The sequence below is a fragment of the Mesitornis unicolor genome, unplaced genomic scaffold (assembly GCF_000695765.1).
Source record: "Mesitornis unicolor isolate BGI_N332 unplaced genomic scaffold, ASM69576v1 scaffold574, whole genome shotgun sequence".
Taxonomy (NCBI): domain Eukaryota; kingdom Metazoa; phylum Chordata; class Aves; order Mesitornithiformes; family Mesitornithidae; genus Mesitornis; species Mesitornis unicolor.
Window position 1 is genome coordinate 27,773 of NW_010179176.1, and position 20,577 is coordinate 48,349.

General features: G+C 37.3%; 1 protein-coding gene across 1 annotated transcript in view; it reads left to right on the forward strand.

Moving 5' to 3' along the window:
- Nucleotides 1-19,370, forward strand: part of VWA3B (von Willebrand factor A domain containing 3B) — a 45,432-nt gene extending 26,062 nt beyond the window's left edge. Inside the window, 7 exon segments of the mRNA XM_010182663.1 lie at nucleotides 840-1,059; nucleotides 7,023-7,143; nucleotides 7,950-8,074; nucleotides 9,978-10,115; nucleotides 10,653-10,750; nucleotides 14,757-14,995; nucleotides 19,240-19,370. Coding sequence (XP_010180965.1) covers nucleotides 840-1,059; nucleotides 7,023-7,143; nucleotides 7,950-8,074; nucleotides 9,978-10,115; nucleotides 10,653-10,750; nucleotides 14,757-14,995; nucleotides 19,240-19,370 — 1,072 coding nt within the window.
- The last annotated feature ends 1,207 nt before the right edge of the window (nucleotides 19,371-20,577 follow it).

Genomic DNA, 20,577 nt, shown 5'->3' on the forward strand with positions numbered 1-20,577 from the left:
GGAGGTAAGTGATTTGATTTAGCTTGACATTGGTTATAAATTAATAATGGTTTCAGTTAATAGAGAATGAAATCGAGCTAACTGACTATACCAGTCAGGTTAATTTCAACACAAAGCAGTTCCTAGAGGAGTAGAGAGATAAGCAGTGACAAAGAGTAGGACAACAGTTTTTTTAAATATTGGCAAAGCTGTAGAGAAGAGCCACAGAGAGCTAATTTTTGAGTACTAAAAATAGATATGTTACTTCCAGTTAGAGATATAAAGAAATCTACCTATTTTTCACCTCTTTAGTCTTGGCATAATCTCAACCATGGATGAAAGCAAACTCCTAACTGCAGAGTGCAATTGAGCAATGCAGGACTGACAGACGAATAAACAGCAGGAGTTTGTCTCTCTTTCATGTGATCAGTCAAGACTGAAGTGGCAAATCAGGACTTAATAGATGTCTGGTGCCATTTCAGATGGTCTGGATGCTTGCCACTTCACCCTAGCTGCTGCTCCAGAAGAGCCAGGGATTTCCATAATTTCTCAGTCATATCTGCAAGTTCTTTACTGATGCCTCACATATTCTAGGACATGCAAAATGGCACCAGACATCTATGTCAGCCACTTGAATTACTCTGTAGATGTTTTTCTAAGTCATGGTTAAGCCAGATGTGATTGTTTGACTAAACACAACAGGAGCTGGATGAAATGTAAGAATTTGTGGCATATAGAAGATTGATTGGATGAATCTGATGTTTTATTCTGCCTTTATGCTTTGTGGTTCTATTTGCAAAGTACTGCCAAAATTAAAATTTTTCCTATTTGTCATTGCTAATTTTTTTATTTTTTTTTAGATTTGAAGAGGATGGGCCAGTTCAGTATATGCAGCATAAAGAAGCTTTGCTGGAGTCTTTAGAGAATTTGGGATGGCCAATTTCCTCTGAAGATGTAATATTGTTAGAAGATGAGATACTGACAGCATTGACATATGTGCAACAAGCCTCTGATCTTCAGGAAGCTGTCAAAAAACAAACTGAGAAAAGTTCAGAATCACAGATAAGCAACAATAAAAAGGTAATAGATTGGAAGGGATTTCCTACTCACCACCCCAGATATACCTCTTCAGTATTTGTTTCTGGGATAATTTTGTTCTATAGTTATAGCTGACAAAGTAAGCATTTAGCATGGTGCTGTGCAAAGGGATAGAGGAAAGAAGGTAGTTAAAAAGAGCAAGCTTTCAATGACTTTTTCAAAGTACCAGGGAAGCACAAGTTCTGATGCTGAGAGACACAGAAATGGAGCCTTTTAGAAACAAATTTGAGCAAAGTATCTTTATTTCCTCTGCAACAACAGCTGAGATCTATATATGAAAGAAGAGATATATTAAAGGCAATTATGATATAAGGTTTGTAGTTGGGATATATCACTGAGTGAGGGAAACTACTCTGACTGAACTTGAAGGTGTGGCTGGCCTAGTTGCAGTGAACACTGATGAAAGTCCTATGCTTTGTATTATGTAAGCAGCATCATCAAATTATCATAATAGTTCTTTTTTGCCTTGACATATGCATGTGTATGGATACAAATATGTATATATATCTATGCATATACAAAAATACATAGCAAAGATAAGCAAAGGGAAACTCAAATGAGCACAGTACAAACCAATACTATGAGTTCTCAGCAATGAATGGGAAAGTACACTTGGAATTTGCAATTGTAAATCATGCCGAGTAACCATATACTTTGCTTACCAGAGTATACCAAAAATCTTTAATTTAATTTTCCATTCCTTGACTGAGATATACCTTTTCATTGAAATGAACAATAGTTTTTATGATAATGCAGCTATTTTCATTATTGATTTACTTCTGCCGTATAATAACCCAATACAAGTGTAGTGGAAACATGTTCATGTTGACTGTCATTTGCCTTGAAACAACCAATGTGTGCTCTCAGACATGATGTGATTAACATTGTGCAATCACTTATCCTGAGTCAACCTGCTTTAGGAGCCTAATCAAAGCACCATCTTCAGTAATTGCTAATCTGCAACTGAAAAGCTTTAAGAGTGAGAGGCAGAAATGCAGATGTAATTAGAGTTCTGTTTATGTGGCAGAAAAAAGAGTGGGGGAAAAAGCCCCAGACAAAACTGAGGAGCCTTTTAAAAATGCTGTTGGAGGTTTTTCCAACTGTAATGTCTGTCTACAAAATAGGTATAAAAAAAAATAACTGTCAGCTGAAATACATTATGTCAAGGAAATAGCTTATATGGCACTGGATGAAAATTGTCATTGTGAAATGGTAGAAAAATCACAATTCTGCTTAACAAAGCAGAGTTTTAAAATGTCTCCTATTTTTTGTCTACTAAATTAAAAGTAAAACCCCTTCATTTTTAGCTTTTAAGGGTTCCTAATTACCTTCACAACTTCTTAAAAGAATTAGTAATCCCTTTTGGATATCGTTGCTATGGGAGCTTTCTGTTTAAGCCTACGACTGAATTAATGGTCTGGTTATCTTCCCTCTGTGCTCTGACCTCTGGGAGTTGTGTTCAAGCTGCTCTATCTGCACATACCTGTGAACGATAGGGTATGCCAGAGACTTATTGGAGAAGGATGAAGTAGACACCCATCTGCACAGGGCTGTGAGATGACTGAAGATCTCTACTGATGCAAGAAGTAAATGCTTTGGGAAAATGAGCAAACACATTCAGTTATTATCAGGCTATTATCAGTGTTATAAAACACTGAATGTTGATGATTACCTAATTGTAAAACCATATTTTACTCAGCTTCCTCAGTTCCTTTTGCTATACAGATTAAAGCATGGGTTGACAGAAATCTTCCTCTTCAGGCTGGCACTCAGCTTTCATCTAAAGATATTAAAATGAGGAAAGTATAATTTACTTTGGTTTTAGGTGGGTTTTTTGTTTGTTTTGGGTTATTTTTTGTGGGTTTTTTTTTCAATAAGTGACTGCTTTGACATCAAATATTGTATCTGTTTTCTGTTTTGAACTTTCAGGCATAACTTTCAACCATATTTTTTAATTATGTTGGGTTTTTTCCTCGTAGAATTATAAATCTATTTACAACATGATGTCACTTAGTAAAAGGACTTATTCAACCTCCTCTGCCCACTTCTCATTAGATCACCTCAGGTCTTCTGTGGTCACAGCATCACATTCTCGAAGCATGGTACTTTCCAGGATAGTTTGATCCATTCTGTTAATGGCTGTAACATTTTCATGTAAAGCATTTCTTTCCATAAGTGTCATAACCTGGCCTTTGAGTGTGATGGAGAACATTTCCTCTCATACTAAACATTTCTGTTTCTACATATGATTGGACTTCAGATTCTGCAGGCAAATAAAGCTGCATTCATTGCTAAGGGTTAACTCTCATTAAGAATATACTTCAAAAATTACTATGTTTCCCTTAGGAGGGGTACAGACATGCAAGGCTTATGCTTGTTTGTGACTCTGCCGAATAGTCACCATGTGATTAAAAATAGCTTAAAATAGTTTATAAGCCTAATGTGTCTTGTAAAGCATGTTTATTTGGGTGGAAAGGGCCCTCTAGTGGCTCATGGAGTCTGTTCTTTCTGAAAAAATTTGTTTCATATGCAATTGATTTAATTATTCCTAATGAAATATTTATAGCTGAGACATGATTCTTTACATGAATGGAAATTCAGGAACTCCCTTGGCAGTTTTTTCTATTTCCTGGTGTCCTATTTCTTACACTCCTCATTCTTCAAGGATCGCTAATCGCTGTCTGTTGATACCTTGTTTGCATTCATATGTTTCCTAAACAGCTTGACATCCTCTGCCTTTGTTCTTGTGTCTCTCTAGAGAGATAAGAGCAAACAAGCATCCCAAATAGCACAATAAAAAAGTTATAACTACCTAAAAATGTTCAAATGTTCTATTGTCAGAAGTGAAATAACCTGCTGGACAGACAGTAGGAAAACACAAAAACTGATCTTTTTGAAAGGAAATTTAAAAATGCAGGGGATATTGGCAGGGGGAAACAAAATCTCCTTCGCCTCGTGGTTTAATGCATTGCCTTCAAACAGAAGCAGAGCTGCAGAGGGTGGAAATCCCTGAGAATCAGACGGGGCCCATTTGCAATAAAAATACTGGAGAACGATGTGCCAGAAGTGGGCACTCTGACAGTATCTGGGTCAATCACGCTGAAGACCTAAAGGCTCTTTGAGGGGAAGGAGAGATGGATTTGAATTTAGACAGTATTTCTGAGCCACCTGAATTCAAAAATCACTGTGGATGCCTGTGCGGTCTTTACTGTTTGGATTAATGCGGAGTGGTGGAAGTTGCCCAAGTTATTAGTCAAGCATTACAAATTAGCTGATAATAAATATTCAGCAGCAGCTGTCCCTTTGGAGCCCGAGGAATTAAGTGAATGGTTTCCCCAAATACCTTTTTGTGTCTGTGGAGCTGTAAGTCTTTGCACTCAAATCAGCCTTTGTTAGACTGTACTTCAAACAGTCACTTAAGCGCTGTGAAGAGCCTCTGGTGTAGACTCAGTCTGAAAAACAGAACTGTTGATATAATTTATATTCTATAGGGGTAAAGAATAAACTAGAAAAAACCCATGTATCTCCCATTTAAAATATCTCTTTGCCCCTTTTTTGTGTGTTTTTCTTATTTGTAGGGCTTTTGCTAGGGTTGTTTGTGATTTTTGTGTGGGAGATAATGGAACAAAGAATTTGTGATAGTTATAGTGAAGCTGAGAATAAACAATTAAGTCAAAGTTATTTCCATCTTTTCTGTCATTACTGACTGTAAGGGAAAATCAAGTATCAAGGTAAAAAATATCTTTTTAGGAAGAAAAATGTCACTAGACAAGGAAGCAGGTCATACACACCCTAGCAAGCAGGGGTTTTTAGGAATCTGTGAGTTCTGGTTGTTTTTCAGAACAGTGTAGATCTGTGAAAAGTTTGAGATTTCAAGCTGTGTGTTTTTATGATTCAAGGGAACTGTATAAGAGATGGATGCTCTCAAATTGTTTATGAGGTAGGCTAACGTGTTTTAAAAATTAATGGGGAAATGGATTTATTTAACTTTGGAATTGCTTATGATTTATATTTAGAAATATTATTGTGAGCAGTATGGAGAAAATAATACACTTTTTCAAGAATTAATTTGCTATTGTTGAGGTAAATATAAATTACAATGTTATTCTGAAGGATTATTAAAATGTACTTATAAAAAACTGGAATTACAGACTTTTCTATATTAGAAATAAAATGTTTTAATATAATTTGTTTTCCTAACTTTTTCAGGAAAACAAAATGTAAAATGTTCTTTCACATTCTGAAATATACACAAAATACTCTGATCCTCTTAAAACTTCCTGTAAGAGAGGTGCCCTGAATGGGAAGACATTGTTTCTTCTAGAAAAAAAGGGATTGAGGAACTTGATCTACTTTAAAGGCAAACAACACTGAGACTCCATAAAATGTTAGTGTGAGATATAAAGGGCTTTAAGGTAAAAGAATATGGTGTCTGCAAAGTCAAGTGCGCAGAAGCTTGGAAAGCCCAGCAGTGTATTTTTACATAGAGCCACCTGTGATTTGTGAGTCTTTGACTGTTTTTCACATACTGTGTTTCCCACAGCCCCCTGCCTCAGTTGCTGTGTGAGATCCATCGTGCTTTTTGCATTCTTCATTCACTTACTACTAATTGTAGTCACTGACTTCAACTAGGAGTTGAGTTGGATTGCATACAGCCAGCCCCAATGGTATTTCACAGAATCACAGAATATTAGGAGTTGGAAGGGACCTCGAAAGATCATCCAGTCCAACCCCCCTGCCAGAGCAGGATCACCTAGACTAGGTTGCACAGGAACACCTCCAGGCGGGTCTTGAATGTCTCCAGAGAAAGAGACTCCACAACCTCTCTGGGCAGCCTGTTCCAGTGCTCTGTCACCCTCACAGTAAAAAGTTTTTCCTCATGTTCAGATTGAACCTCCTATGCTCCAGCTTGCTCCCATTGTCCCTTGTCCTGTCATTGGCTGTCACTGAGAAGAGCCTGGCTCCTTCCTCCTGACGCTTGCCCTTTACAAATTTATAAACATGGATGAGGTCACCCCTCAGTCTCCTCCAAGCTGAAGAGACCCAGCTCCCTCAGCTGCTCCTTATAAGGCAGATGCTCCACTCCCGCAATCATCTTTGTGGCCCTGCGCTGGACTCTTTCAAGCAAATTTTGATTCTCACCATCCGTTGTGTGGTCCTCCAGACTTACTTATGAGCCATTCAACAGTAACCGCTGGTGTTCTGTGTGGACGTGGAGGTACATTACAGGAGCTGTAGTCTGAGGAGATGCCTTTAAAGAGCAGGATTAATGTATGAAGAACCCAAACTAGCAGGGCAGAATGACGGACAGTGGCAGCTCTGGAAAATGTGGTTTAATATTTTGGTAAGCTGGAATACTTTAAAACTGCTGAACATTTTAATTTGTAATTTACAGTTTGTAAATAAACATTTTTTCTGGTCCCTTCAAGATTTTTTTTTAATTGATTCTGTATTTGATTTTTCTAATCAGTTATTCCATACAGTGAGGTACTTTTAATGAAAATAAGATTATTGAGAAGACCCACCTATCCGGACAAGATGGATGTGTATAATACATTCACTTATTCTGCAAAATCAGTTGATTTTTCCTTGCATCATCCTTGAATATGAATTGTAAAACACTGTAAATTTTTTTATAGGAACCAGAGCCATAATTCATCAAGGTAAATTTCTGCCTGAACACTTGGAAATATAGGTATTGTTGTGACCATGTAAAACAGGATTTTATAGTGAAAACTCTTAGACAATCTTATCCATGAGTACTTCCTGTAACATCACTTCCTCTGTTTATAACTATTCTGAATGTCTAAAATAATTCCAGTTTACTGTGAATTATTTGCAGAGGCCATAACATTACATTGTCTAAATTTTTAAGTAATGCCAAAGGATAATTTGAGGCTGACTGGCTTAGCTGTTGTGGAAAAAATAACTGTATCAAATTACAGAGACTTGAAGAAGAAACTGTGAAGTCAAAGTCTAAAAAAAGACAAAAAGGCCAAGTATTTGAGACTCACAAAAGCCAAAAGGTGATTGCAAGATCAGACATCACAGGATTTTATTACCCAGGTAGATATTTCTGTTCACATTTTAAATATTTTTTTGAGTTTCTTAATACTGATAAAACATTAGTTTTGGTCATAATTAGCTACTGCCCCCTTAATCAGATTTAATATTACATGTGCATATTCATGAAAAATTAGTATATATTTTGTGTGTGCATATATATACATTCATAAAAAGAAATAAGTTTTGTAAAGTTAGAAAGCAATTAAGCGTTTATATAAGAAGAGTATGGATGGAAATCCTTTTAAGTAACTGAGTGTACAAGAGTATCAACCTATCCCTCTTTGATGTCTCTCTTGAGTGTTTCTGTTGAGCATTCGGCAAAAGCCAAGCTTCTGCATGTGTTCAAAGAATTCACTAAATGCTTCTGCCATTTTTTTTGAGTTTTGAGCAAGAATTATTGAGTAGGTAAAATTGTGTTCTGATGTTTCACAAAAAAAATCATGTGCGTATGTGTTTTTATTTTTGTGTTACCTTTTAAATTACATATTTTTAACTGTGGTAACAGTTTCATTATGTCAACAATCATTCACCTGATCAGCTTACAAATTCCAGACCTAGGCTTTAACATTATTCATTGTTTTATTTTTATAGCATTATTAAGAATGGTTACTAAGACTGTGGGGTTTTTTAGGTACAAATTTGTCTACTGTCCTAGCACAGCTTAAGCTAGCTAAATGAAAATGAAGGATGTGTAGTACAGACATGTTTGAGCTCAGTGATATGTGACAGCCTGTAGGATTAAACAAAAAATTCCACAAGGGGTAAAAGAAAACTAATTTGAATATTTTATTATGTTGGTTTTTTAGGAACTGTGATAAAGAATATTAGTTCTACCTCTGCACTTGTTGACTTCAGAAATGGGGAGACCTGGATTGTACCTGTAAAGTTCACTATATCTGTGGGAGGTGCTATGCCATGCCCACATCTGCAGGTGAAAAACTATTTTTTTATGACAGCAAATATGCATTTTAGTTTTTTTATTTAGTCACACACAGAATAAAGAATAGATTTTTCAATATTTTAAATACATGTATTTATTTTTAAAAAGAGATTTTAGTGATACTAATATGCTATTTTCAACATGCTATTTTTCATTTGTTTTGAGCTTGTTTTAGTTGTAATCCTATTCCTTTGTTTATTAAAATCATAGAATCAGAGAATGGTTTAGGTTGGAAGGGACCTTAAAGATCATCTGGTCCAATCCCCCTGCCATGGCCAGGGACACCTCCCACCAGACCAGGTTGCCCAAAGCCCTGTCCAACCTGGCCTTGAACACTTCCAGGGAGGGGGCATCCACCGCTTCCCTGGGCAACCTGTGCCAGTGTCTCACCATCCTCACAATAAGGAATTTCCTCCTAATATCTAGTCTCAGTCTACTCTCTTCCAGTTTAAAACTGTTAGCCCTTGTTTTATCACTACCTGCCCTTGTAAAAAGTCCCTCCTCATCTTTCCTGTAGAGATCCCCTTCAGATACTGGAAGGTCACTATAAGGTCCCCCCAGAGCCTTCTCTTCTCCAGGCTGAACAGCCCCAACTCTCTCAGCTGGTCCTCATAGGGGAGGTGCTCCAGCCCTCTGATCATCTTTGTGCCCTCCTATGGACCCGCTCCAACAGCTCCATGTCCTTCTTGTGTTGGGGACTCCAAAGCTGGACACAGTTCTCCAGATGGGGTCTCACAAGAGCAGAGTAGAGGGGCAGAATCACCTCCCTTGCCCTGCTGGTCACACCTCTTTTGATGCAGCCCAGGATGCGGTTGGCTTTCTAGTCTGCAGGTGCACATCACTGGCTCGTAGTGAGCTTTTCATCCACCAGTACCCGCAAGTCCTTCTCCTCAGGGCTGCTCTCAATCTATTCTCTGCCCAGCTGTGTTTGTCCTTGTCCATATTATTGTATTTATAAAACATGAATATTTGTCCATCTGTAGAAGAAAAGTGAGGTATTTACCAGCAGAAAGATTGTTTTCTAGCACATAGATTACGAATCAAGGAGAGCCTTTTATACACAGTGTGATGTAGAGCAGATTATAACCATTTGTTTATCATAGCATATTTTAAATCCAGCAGATAACCTTATACTAAGGCAAATAATAGTAATGAAAAAAATCTTATTCCACATCTGCTTTTATTTCAAATTTATCAGATGACTGTAATCACAGTTGCTTTTTCAGGTAATTTTTATTTTGCACATGAGAGTGATGATAGATACAGAAAGGATACAGCTGTTTTGAATACAAAGGGCATTTTTATAAATGTTTTGTTACACTTAAAACTAGACATACCTTTTTTTTTCCCTTTGAAATGAAGGCAAATCCTGATCAGGTAGTTCCTGATATTCTGGAAGGGGAGCATCCAGTTCTAGAGAAGATCTGCAGAATTTGACAGAAAATTGTGACTTCTGTGTTAATTTTTAAAATTATTTTGTTTAAGTCAGTTCCATATGTAATTCTTTAAAATTTAAAGTAAATTTTAAAATATAAAATTTTAAATTTAAAAACAGAATAAACCTGTAGAAATTTGTGCAATATCCAAGGGAATGAGGAGTTGTAGGAGTTTCCTCATTCAGTTCTCTCATTCAGTTTGACTTGCTAGTTAAGCCCTGGTACATTTATTAGGGCTTTGTTCTTTATTTTTGCTTTGTATTCTCTCCCTGAGTCAGTGGTAACTGTGAGCGATCAGTATATGCAAGGGCTAAGTTCTTCTTTTTTTTTAAAGATCCATATTAAAATTTATGTTAGAATGATTATTCGTGTAAAAATATCTTAACATTTACCTTTTATGTCTTGTAAAACTCACAAGTTAGACAGTTCTTGTAAAGCAGTGTTTTCCTGATGTGCAGGTTGGAGATTGTGTGTTTGCCAGAACTGGGACACAGACAGGTTATGAATATTACGTGCCTGCCATTGTCATAGCAACTCCAAAGAGGATGGAAATGGGTGACAAACTCTACACAGTTCATATGTTCAACAGCAGGAAGGTAAGTAGACCTAGAAGATGATACCAATTTGGCAATGGTATAACCCTTGTTCTATTTTTGATGAAGCAGATACCATTTTCCTGGCTGACGAGCTCACTGTCCCAATCCCTGTCTCTAGCTAACCAAAGTAAATCAGATTTCAGGGCTCAATGAAGAGCTTATGTGATAGACATGATCCAAGAAATTCTGTAGGATAATTTATTCTTAAATCATTCCCTGTTCTTTCCTCTGTAATCCATTTGGTGGCTTTCACATGCTCCATGCTGCTAAAATGAGAAACCCAGTGATTTTTATCACAGTCAGTATAGTCTTCAACTCATTTCATTATGTTTGTTTGTTTGTCAGCCATTATGATAATTTTACTGCATTTTTTCATAGTGCATATTAAGAAAATGTACTTCGTACGTGAAACTTTTATTTCATTATTTAGAGGCTGATTATAGTTATATTAAAACAGTTGACTTTTTATAGATATGTATCTTCATTGTTTCTGATACTTAGATTTAAATTAGATGAATGTTGATTGTGTTATTGCAGGAACACTGTGTAAGAAGTGGGCTCATTAAAATCAGTCAGACAAAGTATGCCTTTTCCTGTCGGTACATAAGAATGGTGCAGATGGTGGATTATATGATGTGAGTATGCTTGAACCTAAAAATATAAAAGCTATTTTATGTGAATTCTAAATGTTGCACTTTGGGTTCAACTGTGCTGTCAGATTTCCATATGTAGTGCCCTAAATACAGTTATTGTGAACTTACTTGGTCTACACACGCAATCAAGTGATTTGATCTAAGAGAATGTAGATTAGAAGAGTGTTAACTGTCTGTCCTACCATTTTATTATCTGGCAATTTATTGCCCTATTTTCCTTTTGGAAACATTGGTGGGATATGATGTTTAGAAGCTGGTTAGGGAGTTGTTTAGAAGCTGGTTAGGGAGTTGTTTAGAAGATGATTAGATGGTTAGGAAGCTCTTAGACAATTGCTGAAAGGTGAGATGGATTTTCTATTTGTTGTAGACCTTATTTTTCTCTTAAGATATTTATTGTGATGTAAAGCTATGCATTAAATCGCAAATTGTTTCTAAGATACTGAATCATCTACTGGGCTTAAATCTGGGAAATGATGGGGAGAGAGCGTGTAGGATCAATATGAGCCCCTACTTAAGTTCTGCAAAATTTATGTACAGCAGGGGTAATGTTTTTCTGGTGTGAAGAGTGTGCTGAACATGCAGTGGCTCCAAATGACTGTGGATAGCTTTTTCATCTTGCATTCAGTTCTAGTTTAATCCATTTGAAATAGCATTGGATAGTGATAGCCTTCAGAGCACCAGCAGTCTCTGACAGCCAGCAACAACAGATCTCAGGAAGTAGCATAAGATCAGAAAAATAATCTAGCAGTATTTCTCCAGAATACATTCCCAGCCTTCAGCAATCTGTGATTTAAGGATTTTCTGAAGGAGAATGGGAGTCTCTGTATTAAACAGCCTTGATGGACTTTTTCTTTCATGAATTTATGTGGTTGTTTTTTTGAACCCATGTAAACCTTTACCATCCATAGCTTCTTCCCAGAAGGAGCTGCACAATTTCACACTGTGTGTAAGAAAACGTATACTTCTGTTTTGAATCTTCCATCTGCCTTGATATCTCATAGGCATTCTAGACTGCAGGGTTTTCCTCTTTCATGTATGTCAGTGTAGTATGGGCATTGCTGTCCAAGAATTGTAGAATCTCCATAATGGGAGATTTCTTCCCAAGAGGTTGCCTGAAGAGGACAAATCCCACCCTAAAAGGCAATTTTAGAAGTTCTTAATTTTATTGATTTTATTGAAACATTCTAATATGATGAGAAGTGTTAAAAGATTACATCTAAAACTGATAGGTGAGGGTACCAGTTGTGGGCTGATCTGTGGTTTCCTTGGGAGTGATGTAACAGAAATGCAACAGTGATTCAAGCTCTGAATCTGAACACATTTTCTAGAAGTTAATTCCAGCACAGTTTGAAACTCAGTCTTCTGCCAGCTTGCAGCCACAGCACATAAACAACTGAATACCCCCACTTTACTGAGCAGAATTCCAAATCTGGAAATACATCAATGCCTTTTTCCAGGCCAGATCATCTACACAATGGTAGTCTCTTTTCACCAGAAAATAAACCCGAAGACCATGGTTTCGTATTTAATGCATACAATCAATTGAAAAGAGGCATGTATATAACTGAGCTGAGCTCCAGCAAAATCAGTGGAAGTCTTTTCCTTCCACTGAGTTGGATTGTATTCTAAATGAGGTACCTTATTAAGAAAAGATGTGACTAAATGCATAAGCAATAAGAGCAGCTTCTATTCTACATGTTTTTTTATGACTGAGTACTTTAATATAAAATCTAATATTCATTCTCCAAACAGACTTTATTGGCAAGCTGACTTGCTGTTGTTATGTACAAATGATGAGAAAATTGAGTTGTTCAATGGCAAACAGAGGAATTATTTGGACAACTGACTGAAATGAATGCACTAAATTTTGGCAAACAAGAAATAAATGTACTCGTTAGATCTACATTTTAGATGAAGTGATATAAAACACGCTGGATTTCTGGGTAAAAAAGTATGTTAAACTGTTTATTCAAGTCATATTAATTGTGAATTTCTATACAGTGTTGCCAGCTAGTAGACGCTGGTTTGGTTGTAAATGCACTGGCCAGTTTGTACAGCAGATGACTGAAATTAGATTAATGAAATCTAAATAAAATATTCCAGACAATATTGATGCCACAGCACAAAATAATGGACTCTTAGTTAAGGGATTCATTTTACCACCTTGAACCAAACTAAAACAGTTTTTAGCATGGCCTGGAATAGAGCATAACTTTTGCAAGAACAATGATTGAGCACACAAATGTCTTCCAGTTGTTTGAAGGTCTGAAGTTTTCACTACGTCATTTCTGTTTTCTCTCATAGTAGTTGTAGATTTTAGAAACAAACCACCGTATTTGAAATGACAGTGTTTTTACTGCAAAATGTCTCTATTTTTGAGGATAGCACTATTCAGATTGTCCTCCAATTACCCCCATTAAAGGAACATGAGAAGTGCCTCCAGACATTATTTCAAGGGGTATTACTTGCATCTGATTGCTAGTGTTTTAAAGACACCGAGGCCCAGATACACGAAGGAGTGCTGTGGGACTCAGAGATACATACATATATAAGATATATATATATTATGATATAATCCAGGAAGTTTCCTACTTCTTGGATCTATAACTCTCTAGAGTAAATTGCTTTGTAAGATTTGAGTAGACAGTCCCTGACAATGCACTTACTAATTCAGAAAGTCCATGTTTTGCTTGTAATGATCTCAGCTGGGTTTTGAGTTCTCTGTAAAGCTCCATAAAAAGAAAGCCCCATAAAGTGAAACCTCATTCCTTTCTTGCTGCTTAACATGTCACTTTATTATCATATAGACAAACATAATGTCCTCTTCTGGGCACTGGCTACATTAACTCAGTGGCTGTGTCATAAAAAGCTGGTACTGAACATGATTTTACCTTGTATTTGTTTCTCTGTGTAACTGCCATGCCATGTTGAATTATTGCTTTCCTTTTATGAGGGGCTGCACCTTCACAGCCATTAAACAACTGTATTTCATTAGTTACTCATTACTCAGTTATTAATATTAGCAATGCTATGGCAGCACTTCAACCCAGATTGAGTTGGAGTTTCCATTAGAGCCCCTACCTTGTAGAGGGCATGGAAGTGTGCTTCTTGCTGATACTTATTATTTATTATATTCTAAAATATATACCTACCTCCCATGTCATACTTATCAGGGAGGAACAGTGCAGTGCATTGCTCATGGGTGCACACAGATCTAACGAGAACATGCTGACATTGCTGATAGAAACAAAGAGAAGCATAAGTTAATCAGAAAGGAAACAAAAAGTTTGAATTCAATATGATATTAGAAGCTCAAAAAGAGACAACCCTTGTGTGCCAAGTCCTGTAGAAGTATGGGAAAAAAATGTAAAAGGGATAGCGCAAGCTCGCCTGTCAACAGGGAGTCCACAGTGCACACAGATGTCTTACAATAGCATGGCTGACTCTTCAACTCTGGCTTCTTTGGGATTGTCTTTATATGTTTATGTGGTGTGTACTAAGGGTCAATGCTTAATTCACTAATCTTTAGAGGTACTAATATAACTCTTGTCATTTTACTATCAGTTGCTAACATCTGTGTGGGGTGTTTTCCTGCCATCACAGTGGAAAAAAATAATTACAGCAGAACAAGCACTCTGCAACTGTAACTAACAAATTCCGTATGCAAAGTAAATCACTATGTGCTCTGGGCCCACAACCATAGAAGACAATTACTGCCCAAATCCTTTTTGGAGCCATAAGAGGTAGACAGAATTAGGGACCAGAGCATTGGTTTAAGCTATTCTTTCCTTATTTTATAAATCAAAGTGAAACTGAATTTTAAGACATTTATTGCCCTGTCAAAAGGGCAAGAGTGTAATAAGTCCTTCTCTTGTCAGTACTGTGAGATGTGGGAAAAGGTAAAGTCTATGTCATGTAAAAAAGGATTTAAAATAGTATACGATATATGAGCTTTTAGCTTAGCACATTTCCTTGTCTGATTTTCTAGCCTGAACAGAGGAACCACAAAGACCTTTACTCACTCACCTGTGGAAGATGGAGGAGAAGCAGCAAAGATAAGTATTGTGAAAGAAGATAGGGGGAAAAAGAAAAAGAAGAGGAGAGAAGTAGACAAAACACATCCCAGAGGGAGGATATTGGACTCTGATAATCTTTTGTTTGTCTCCAGAAGGGAAGTAAAACAGAAAAAAAGACATTCACTGCCTAGAAATGAAGAAGAATTTGAAGGTAAAGAAGTAGCTCTGGAAAATAATAAATATTAGGGATTAAACAGATCTGATGGGCCTTTAGTGGGCCCCCACACAAGGAACCGGGTTTCTGCATTTCTGGGTGTTAGACCAGCCTGCTTTCCCATGTCCTATGTGCTGAGGTTCTTTCAGCTCCTTTGGAAACTGTTCTTCACATTCATCACACTGATCATTTTCTGCATGAGTTTCCACAGCAAAGTGAAGAACTGAGTGAAGCATATTCTGGCATATGCTACCTTAATTTCCATAACATTTGTACTAGCAGTGAAGATGCAAAAACCACCAACCTTAGTACCTGCTAGTAAGCAGAGTATATATTCCAGTCCCTCTACTGTTTGTTACTGTTATATTAAAGATGTATCTATATTGCAGGCATTAAATGATTACATATGGAACTCCATGCTTCAGAGGATAAATTGCTTTTAGTGTCTGAGCTAGTGCAGTTAAAGCTAACATCAGTATCTATAGTCCCTGTCACACTGCAGCAGAGACCTGGGCTAGTGTAGGTATTCTGTTACATGCCACTGTCAGCTCTTCATTTTAAACATCCTACTGTCAGTGGAAAGATAAGAGGATTTTTATCCATATCTGCGAGTTGTACCTCCTTGTACTATTTTAAACATATTCTCAACATCCTCATTTACTTCCAGAAGTAGTGGATTATAGATTCACTCAATCATCATGTTGTCAATCATGTTGAATTGATTTACAACAAAAATGATGATTTTTGTCATCATGTTGTAAATCATCTTTATCAGAGAGCTGATGAGGATGTTAAATAAGACTATATGGCCATCCTCACAGGGTTTCATCAGGTGTCTCTTTATCCCATCTCTGTACTTGATTGTGTATTTATGCTCTTTGGGTGTAGATATTTGTCCCATTTTCAAACTATTCTAATGATTTAATAGCATTTTGTGTATATGATTTTGTAAATTGCATCAATTGTGTTACTTGACCCCTGACATAAACATCTATTTTAATTGTGTTAATACTGGATTTCATTTTAAAGAATGAAGAGAATAAAGAAAACAAATTTTACCAGCATTGTTGTTTCCTTCTGCCCAAGCTTCAGGTCTAGTACAAACTATTAGTTTATGCTTACTGCTTGACAGTCCAATATGTGCTGAGCACCAGATCTGTGAGATTCACCTACACAGGTTAGCATTTACTCACAGAAATAGTCATATTTAATTATATTGATATAAGTAAGTACTGAATAACATGGATGAGGTGTTGGAAAGCTCTACTGTCCTAATGAATTCCTCAGTTACTCTCTGTGGGCTGGATATTGAAAATACCAGGTATCTAGCAATGCACTTTCCTTCATGGAGTTTACAAAAGCTCAAATAAGGCTGGATATTCATGTCAGGAACCTAAATTAAAGTACTTATGAGCTGAAAAAACACTGTTTTCCTCTACAGACACCTACATAACACTGCAGTCTCAGTTGTTGGCCTTCATAGGCTGGACACACCAATGTTCATCAGAGTGATCCCTTACTTGATTTTCCTAGTAGGTGTTTTCAATACTTTCTTATTTCTTGATTGTTTATAACAAAGGCAGATTTTTTAAAAATAGAGTCAGCATCTCAGAGAAATGTTTTGAATACCTGTGAATACCATTAATAGTTAAAGCTAATAGCTTTGGTAGCTAAATACCTTTTACAGTAACTCAGTTATACTTATTTTTTTCAAGTTTTCTAAAAGCTGTCTGTTAAACTGGGAACTGGTTTATCTGAAAGATGCATAATCCTCCCACATATCCCTCTTTTCCTTGTAATATCAAATACCTGAATAATCTGGATATCTTTTAACTTTCAAAAAAGCTCAATAGTCCTGATCTGTTTGCCTTTTCTTCATGTTTAGAGACAATAGTTTTCCCTATGTGTGTAAGTGTGCAATGTGTTAAAAGCATTTAATGCCATTAGCAGTTCCTACATTTCCTTTCCAAAAGTTTGTCATGTCACTTCTTATGAACTGTTCAGATACATATATGTATTTTAAGAATCTGATTGGGCTGTGTTTTGTAACTGCTCCATGTGTTAATCGGCACTTCTTCCTACAGTTCTGCTGATTTCATGTGTACATTCATCTGTTACATGAGGAAGTAAGTTCTCCTGAACTTGAATGAGCATTGCCCAATATAAAGATGAATATTTGTGCTCTCCAAGATAATGTGGATTCAGCTACATGGCTCTTTTATAGGTGGTTGATGAAGCCTCGTGTTTTCATGAAGCTTTATATTTCCAGAGAGCTGTGTGCCCAGTATGAATTATTGGAGCATTTTGGAATGTTTGTTGTTTGGTTTGTGCTCAGCTAAAATATTCCTGATTGTTAGGAGGAATCAAAACCCCATTCCTTGTTGATTCCAAAATGGAGATCAGAAAATTATTTAGAGTGAAGTACATATATGATACACTGTAACAGACTGCATTGCCTGATGCATTAGCAAATCATAGCTAACAGAGCCCAAATCTCCATTTAAGTTATAATGAGATATGACTTGAAGCAATTACACTGATAATTACTGTAACTGCCAATATGGGGTAGGTAGGAGACCTTTGAAAATGATCATTTTCTAGCCTTTTCTGTGGCAAATCTGGTTCCTCTGAATTGCGTTCAAGAGCATAAAAGCTGTGGCACCTGGCAGTCTGGTGGATTGGCTGGATTTCCCACAGTAGGATTTCACATTTGTAGCACCCACTTGTTTTCCAATCTCATTTTCCAGCTACTTCATTCAGCATTTGGAGAAGGCTACCATAATAAAGCAGTGTTCCCATCTGTTGGTCATGACTTGTTTAGTAAGTGGTTGTCGATTCAGCAATGCTTGCATCTGTTACTTACTGCAGCTGGGTGTTGTGAAGGGCTCCCCAACAGCCTCCAGATTTAGCTTTTGGTTTAATGTTGATAGCATGTTACAGCTTGCCCAAAATGCCTCGCTCTTCTGTCAGGGTTCTTTGCTCATTGAAAGAGGAAAGTTTTAAAATTTGTTAAATTTGCCACCTCTTTCCCCAGAAAGAATGAAATATGGAGATGTGCAAAGGAAGAAAGCACAGTTCCATTAGCATAGGAGGCATGTGTTGGGCTGTCTGAGAGGGGAGAGGAAGGGCTTCCAGATTCTGGAAGCAAGACCAGAGTAGTTTCTTTCAACGTGTTGGCAAGGTACACGGAGAGCACGTGTACTGGGTAATGCAGATAAACAGTTTGTGAACTGTGTGTGATGGGGAACACTCATTTAACAGTGCACCTTTCAGTTATTTCAGTCCGGCAATGTTTTTGTACTGCAGACAGGTACCGTCAGGATACAGTCCAGATATAGCATAGCCAACAAATTTCCTGAACTTCACACAGGTCAACTCCAGATTCCTGTCTCTGAGATTGCCCAAGAAGAATCCAAATGTTCCCTTTGTGTATCTCAGTGCTGATGTTGTGCATATATAAGACAATTTCCAAAGGCATGCTTTCGATTTTTAAACCTTTGGCTTCAGGGTTTTCATTGGTAGCTATGGATGATCAGCATTCCTAAAACTGATCATGCTCATGTCTCATACTCTCTGTGTACTCAATATGTGCTGATATACCCTGTGTATCATAACTTTAGTCTTCAGATGCCTCCCACAGTTTTGTTTTCTGCTACGTGACTTTTTATTATATGAACAATTAAAACACCAAAATCACCCCCTAAAGAAATACACAAAGCGAAATAGAGCATGTGATTTTGTTTCCTTTGTTTCTTCCTATGTTATTATCTCATTTTTAACTCCTGCTTCTGGTCTTTTGCCATTCATTCATTATGATTGCCATCCTTTTGTGCCAGGAGGGTGCCTAGTAGTTGGTGGTCTCATTTGCTGTCATTGTAAAAAGTGACTTTTCAGTGACACAGTATTGTTAATAGCAAACCAGAGAAGATAGATGTCATTGTACTGAGTCAGACAAATGTTCATGCAGCCCAGATCCTGTCCTCAGCTGTGCCTAGAAGATTATTACTGATGAAGAGCAAGAACATAGGGTGGCATGTGAATAACAGTAACTACAAGCTTAGAAAATGAAAGCAAAAAGGAAAGCAGTGAAAAGCTTCTTTACACAGGACTATTGCTCTTTACACAGAGTCATTTGTTCAATGATAAATTCCTGGGGTTGTGTTGGGGGGGTGTTGAGCTGTTCTATCCAAGCTCATGGCTCAATATTTTTCTCTAACTACAGAGTACCTGTTCTCTCCTAGCATCTTCATTCTCCACTTCACCATCCAGGCGCTCATCAACATGTCAAACTCTTCAGTTGCCGAGTGCTTCAACTCCAAGCTCACCAAAGCATCTTTGTCGCTTGCACAGTCCTGCTGGAGAAAAGTCTTGAGTCTGGTAAAAGCCACATCACCAGAATTACTAGAGTCAACACAGAGAAGCTAGGATTGACAATACAGCCTCAGCACCACTGCGCAGAGCAAAGGAAGCCACATTAAGGATGCATGATGGAGGACCTTGTGAGGAGTGAACGAGGCTGCAGATTAATATTTTCAGCACCTGCAACTGTGAAATTTTATTCCAAGACTCAGAAATAAATGCTAAATTATTGATGTTTTTGCAGACTTACTTTGGAGGTATGAAATAGAAACAGCATCGGAGGTTCAGCTGTGTTGCTGAAAAGTATTAATATGAGAAGAGAGAATGGAAAATCATATTTGTCTGAGTATCCTTTGTTTGTAGTAGGCCTGTTTGATTTATTAGCTGCGAATCTTTCTTACAAATGCCTTTTCCAGAAGTCCTTTTTCACAGACACAATCTGTAAGGCATCTGGGAAGACCTGCTGCAGGGAGCCTGCCCAGTTTTCCACTGGTGCTGATTTTACATGTATCTGCCCTAGAGCTTTTCCACTGATGGAGGCCGTCCCATGAGAACACCGTTGAGGTGCTTTGCCCTCAAAGACTAACCTCTTGGTAACACAGGCTTAGACCAAGGGCTGAATTCTTCTCTGTGATGTTTGATATAAAGCCAGTTCTACTCTGAAGGCAGTCCTCTTGCTTCGGTGTTACAGCATTATAAATGAAAGCAGGAATTGTACCTAGGCACGTTTAGAAGTGTCTCTACTTTTAGCTCTCAAATAATGGATAGGTGACTGAACTCAGTAAAAAAAAAAATCCACATCAAGGTTAATTTTCTCTATCTAACAAATGCAATGTCATCTCCATTGTCCAAGATGTGACATTTGAAATGGCACACAGTAGGGGGGATGTAGTATGTTTGGCACCGAAGATCCTCATCTCAACAAAAGTATGACTTGTGGATGTAGTGACACAATTGTATGGTTGTCTAGGGCTTTCTGTTAAGAAGGTGAAGACTGATTCTTAATATTTTTTGGCATATCAAGGTGAACGGACGTTAAATATTCTCACAAGCTTGACTTTAGACACCTACACAATTTCCAGGCAGATGTATGTATTCATCTTTACATCTGAAGTAGAGTTGAAAAGATATGCTTAACCAAGTAGAAACAGAAGGCCGTCAACTAATGTATACACATGTAGATACTGTAAGCCAGTGGTACATTTATATTTGGTGAATTC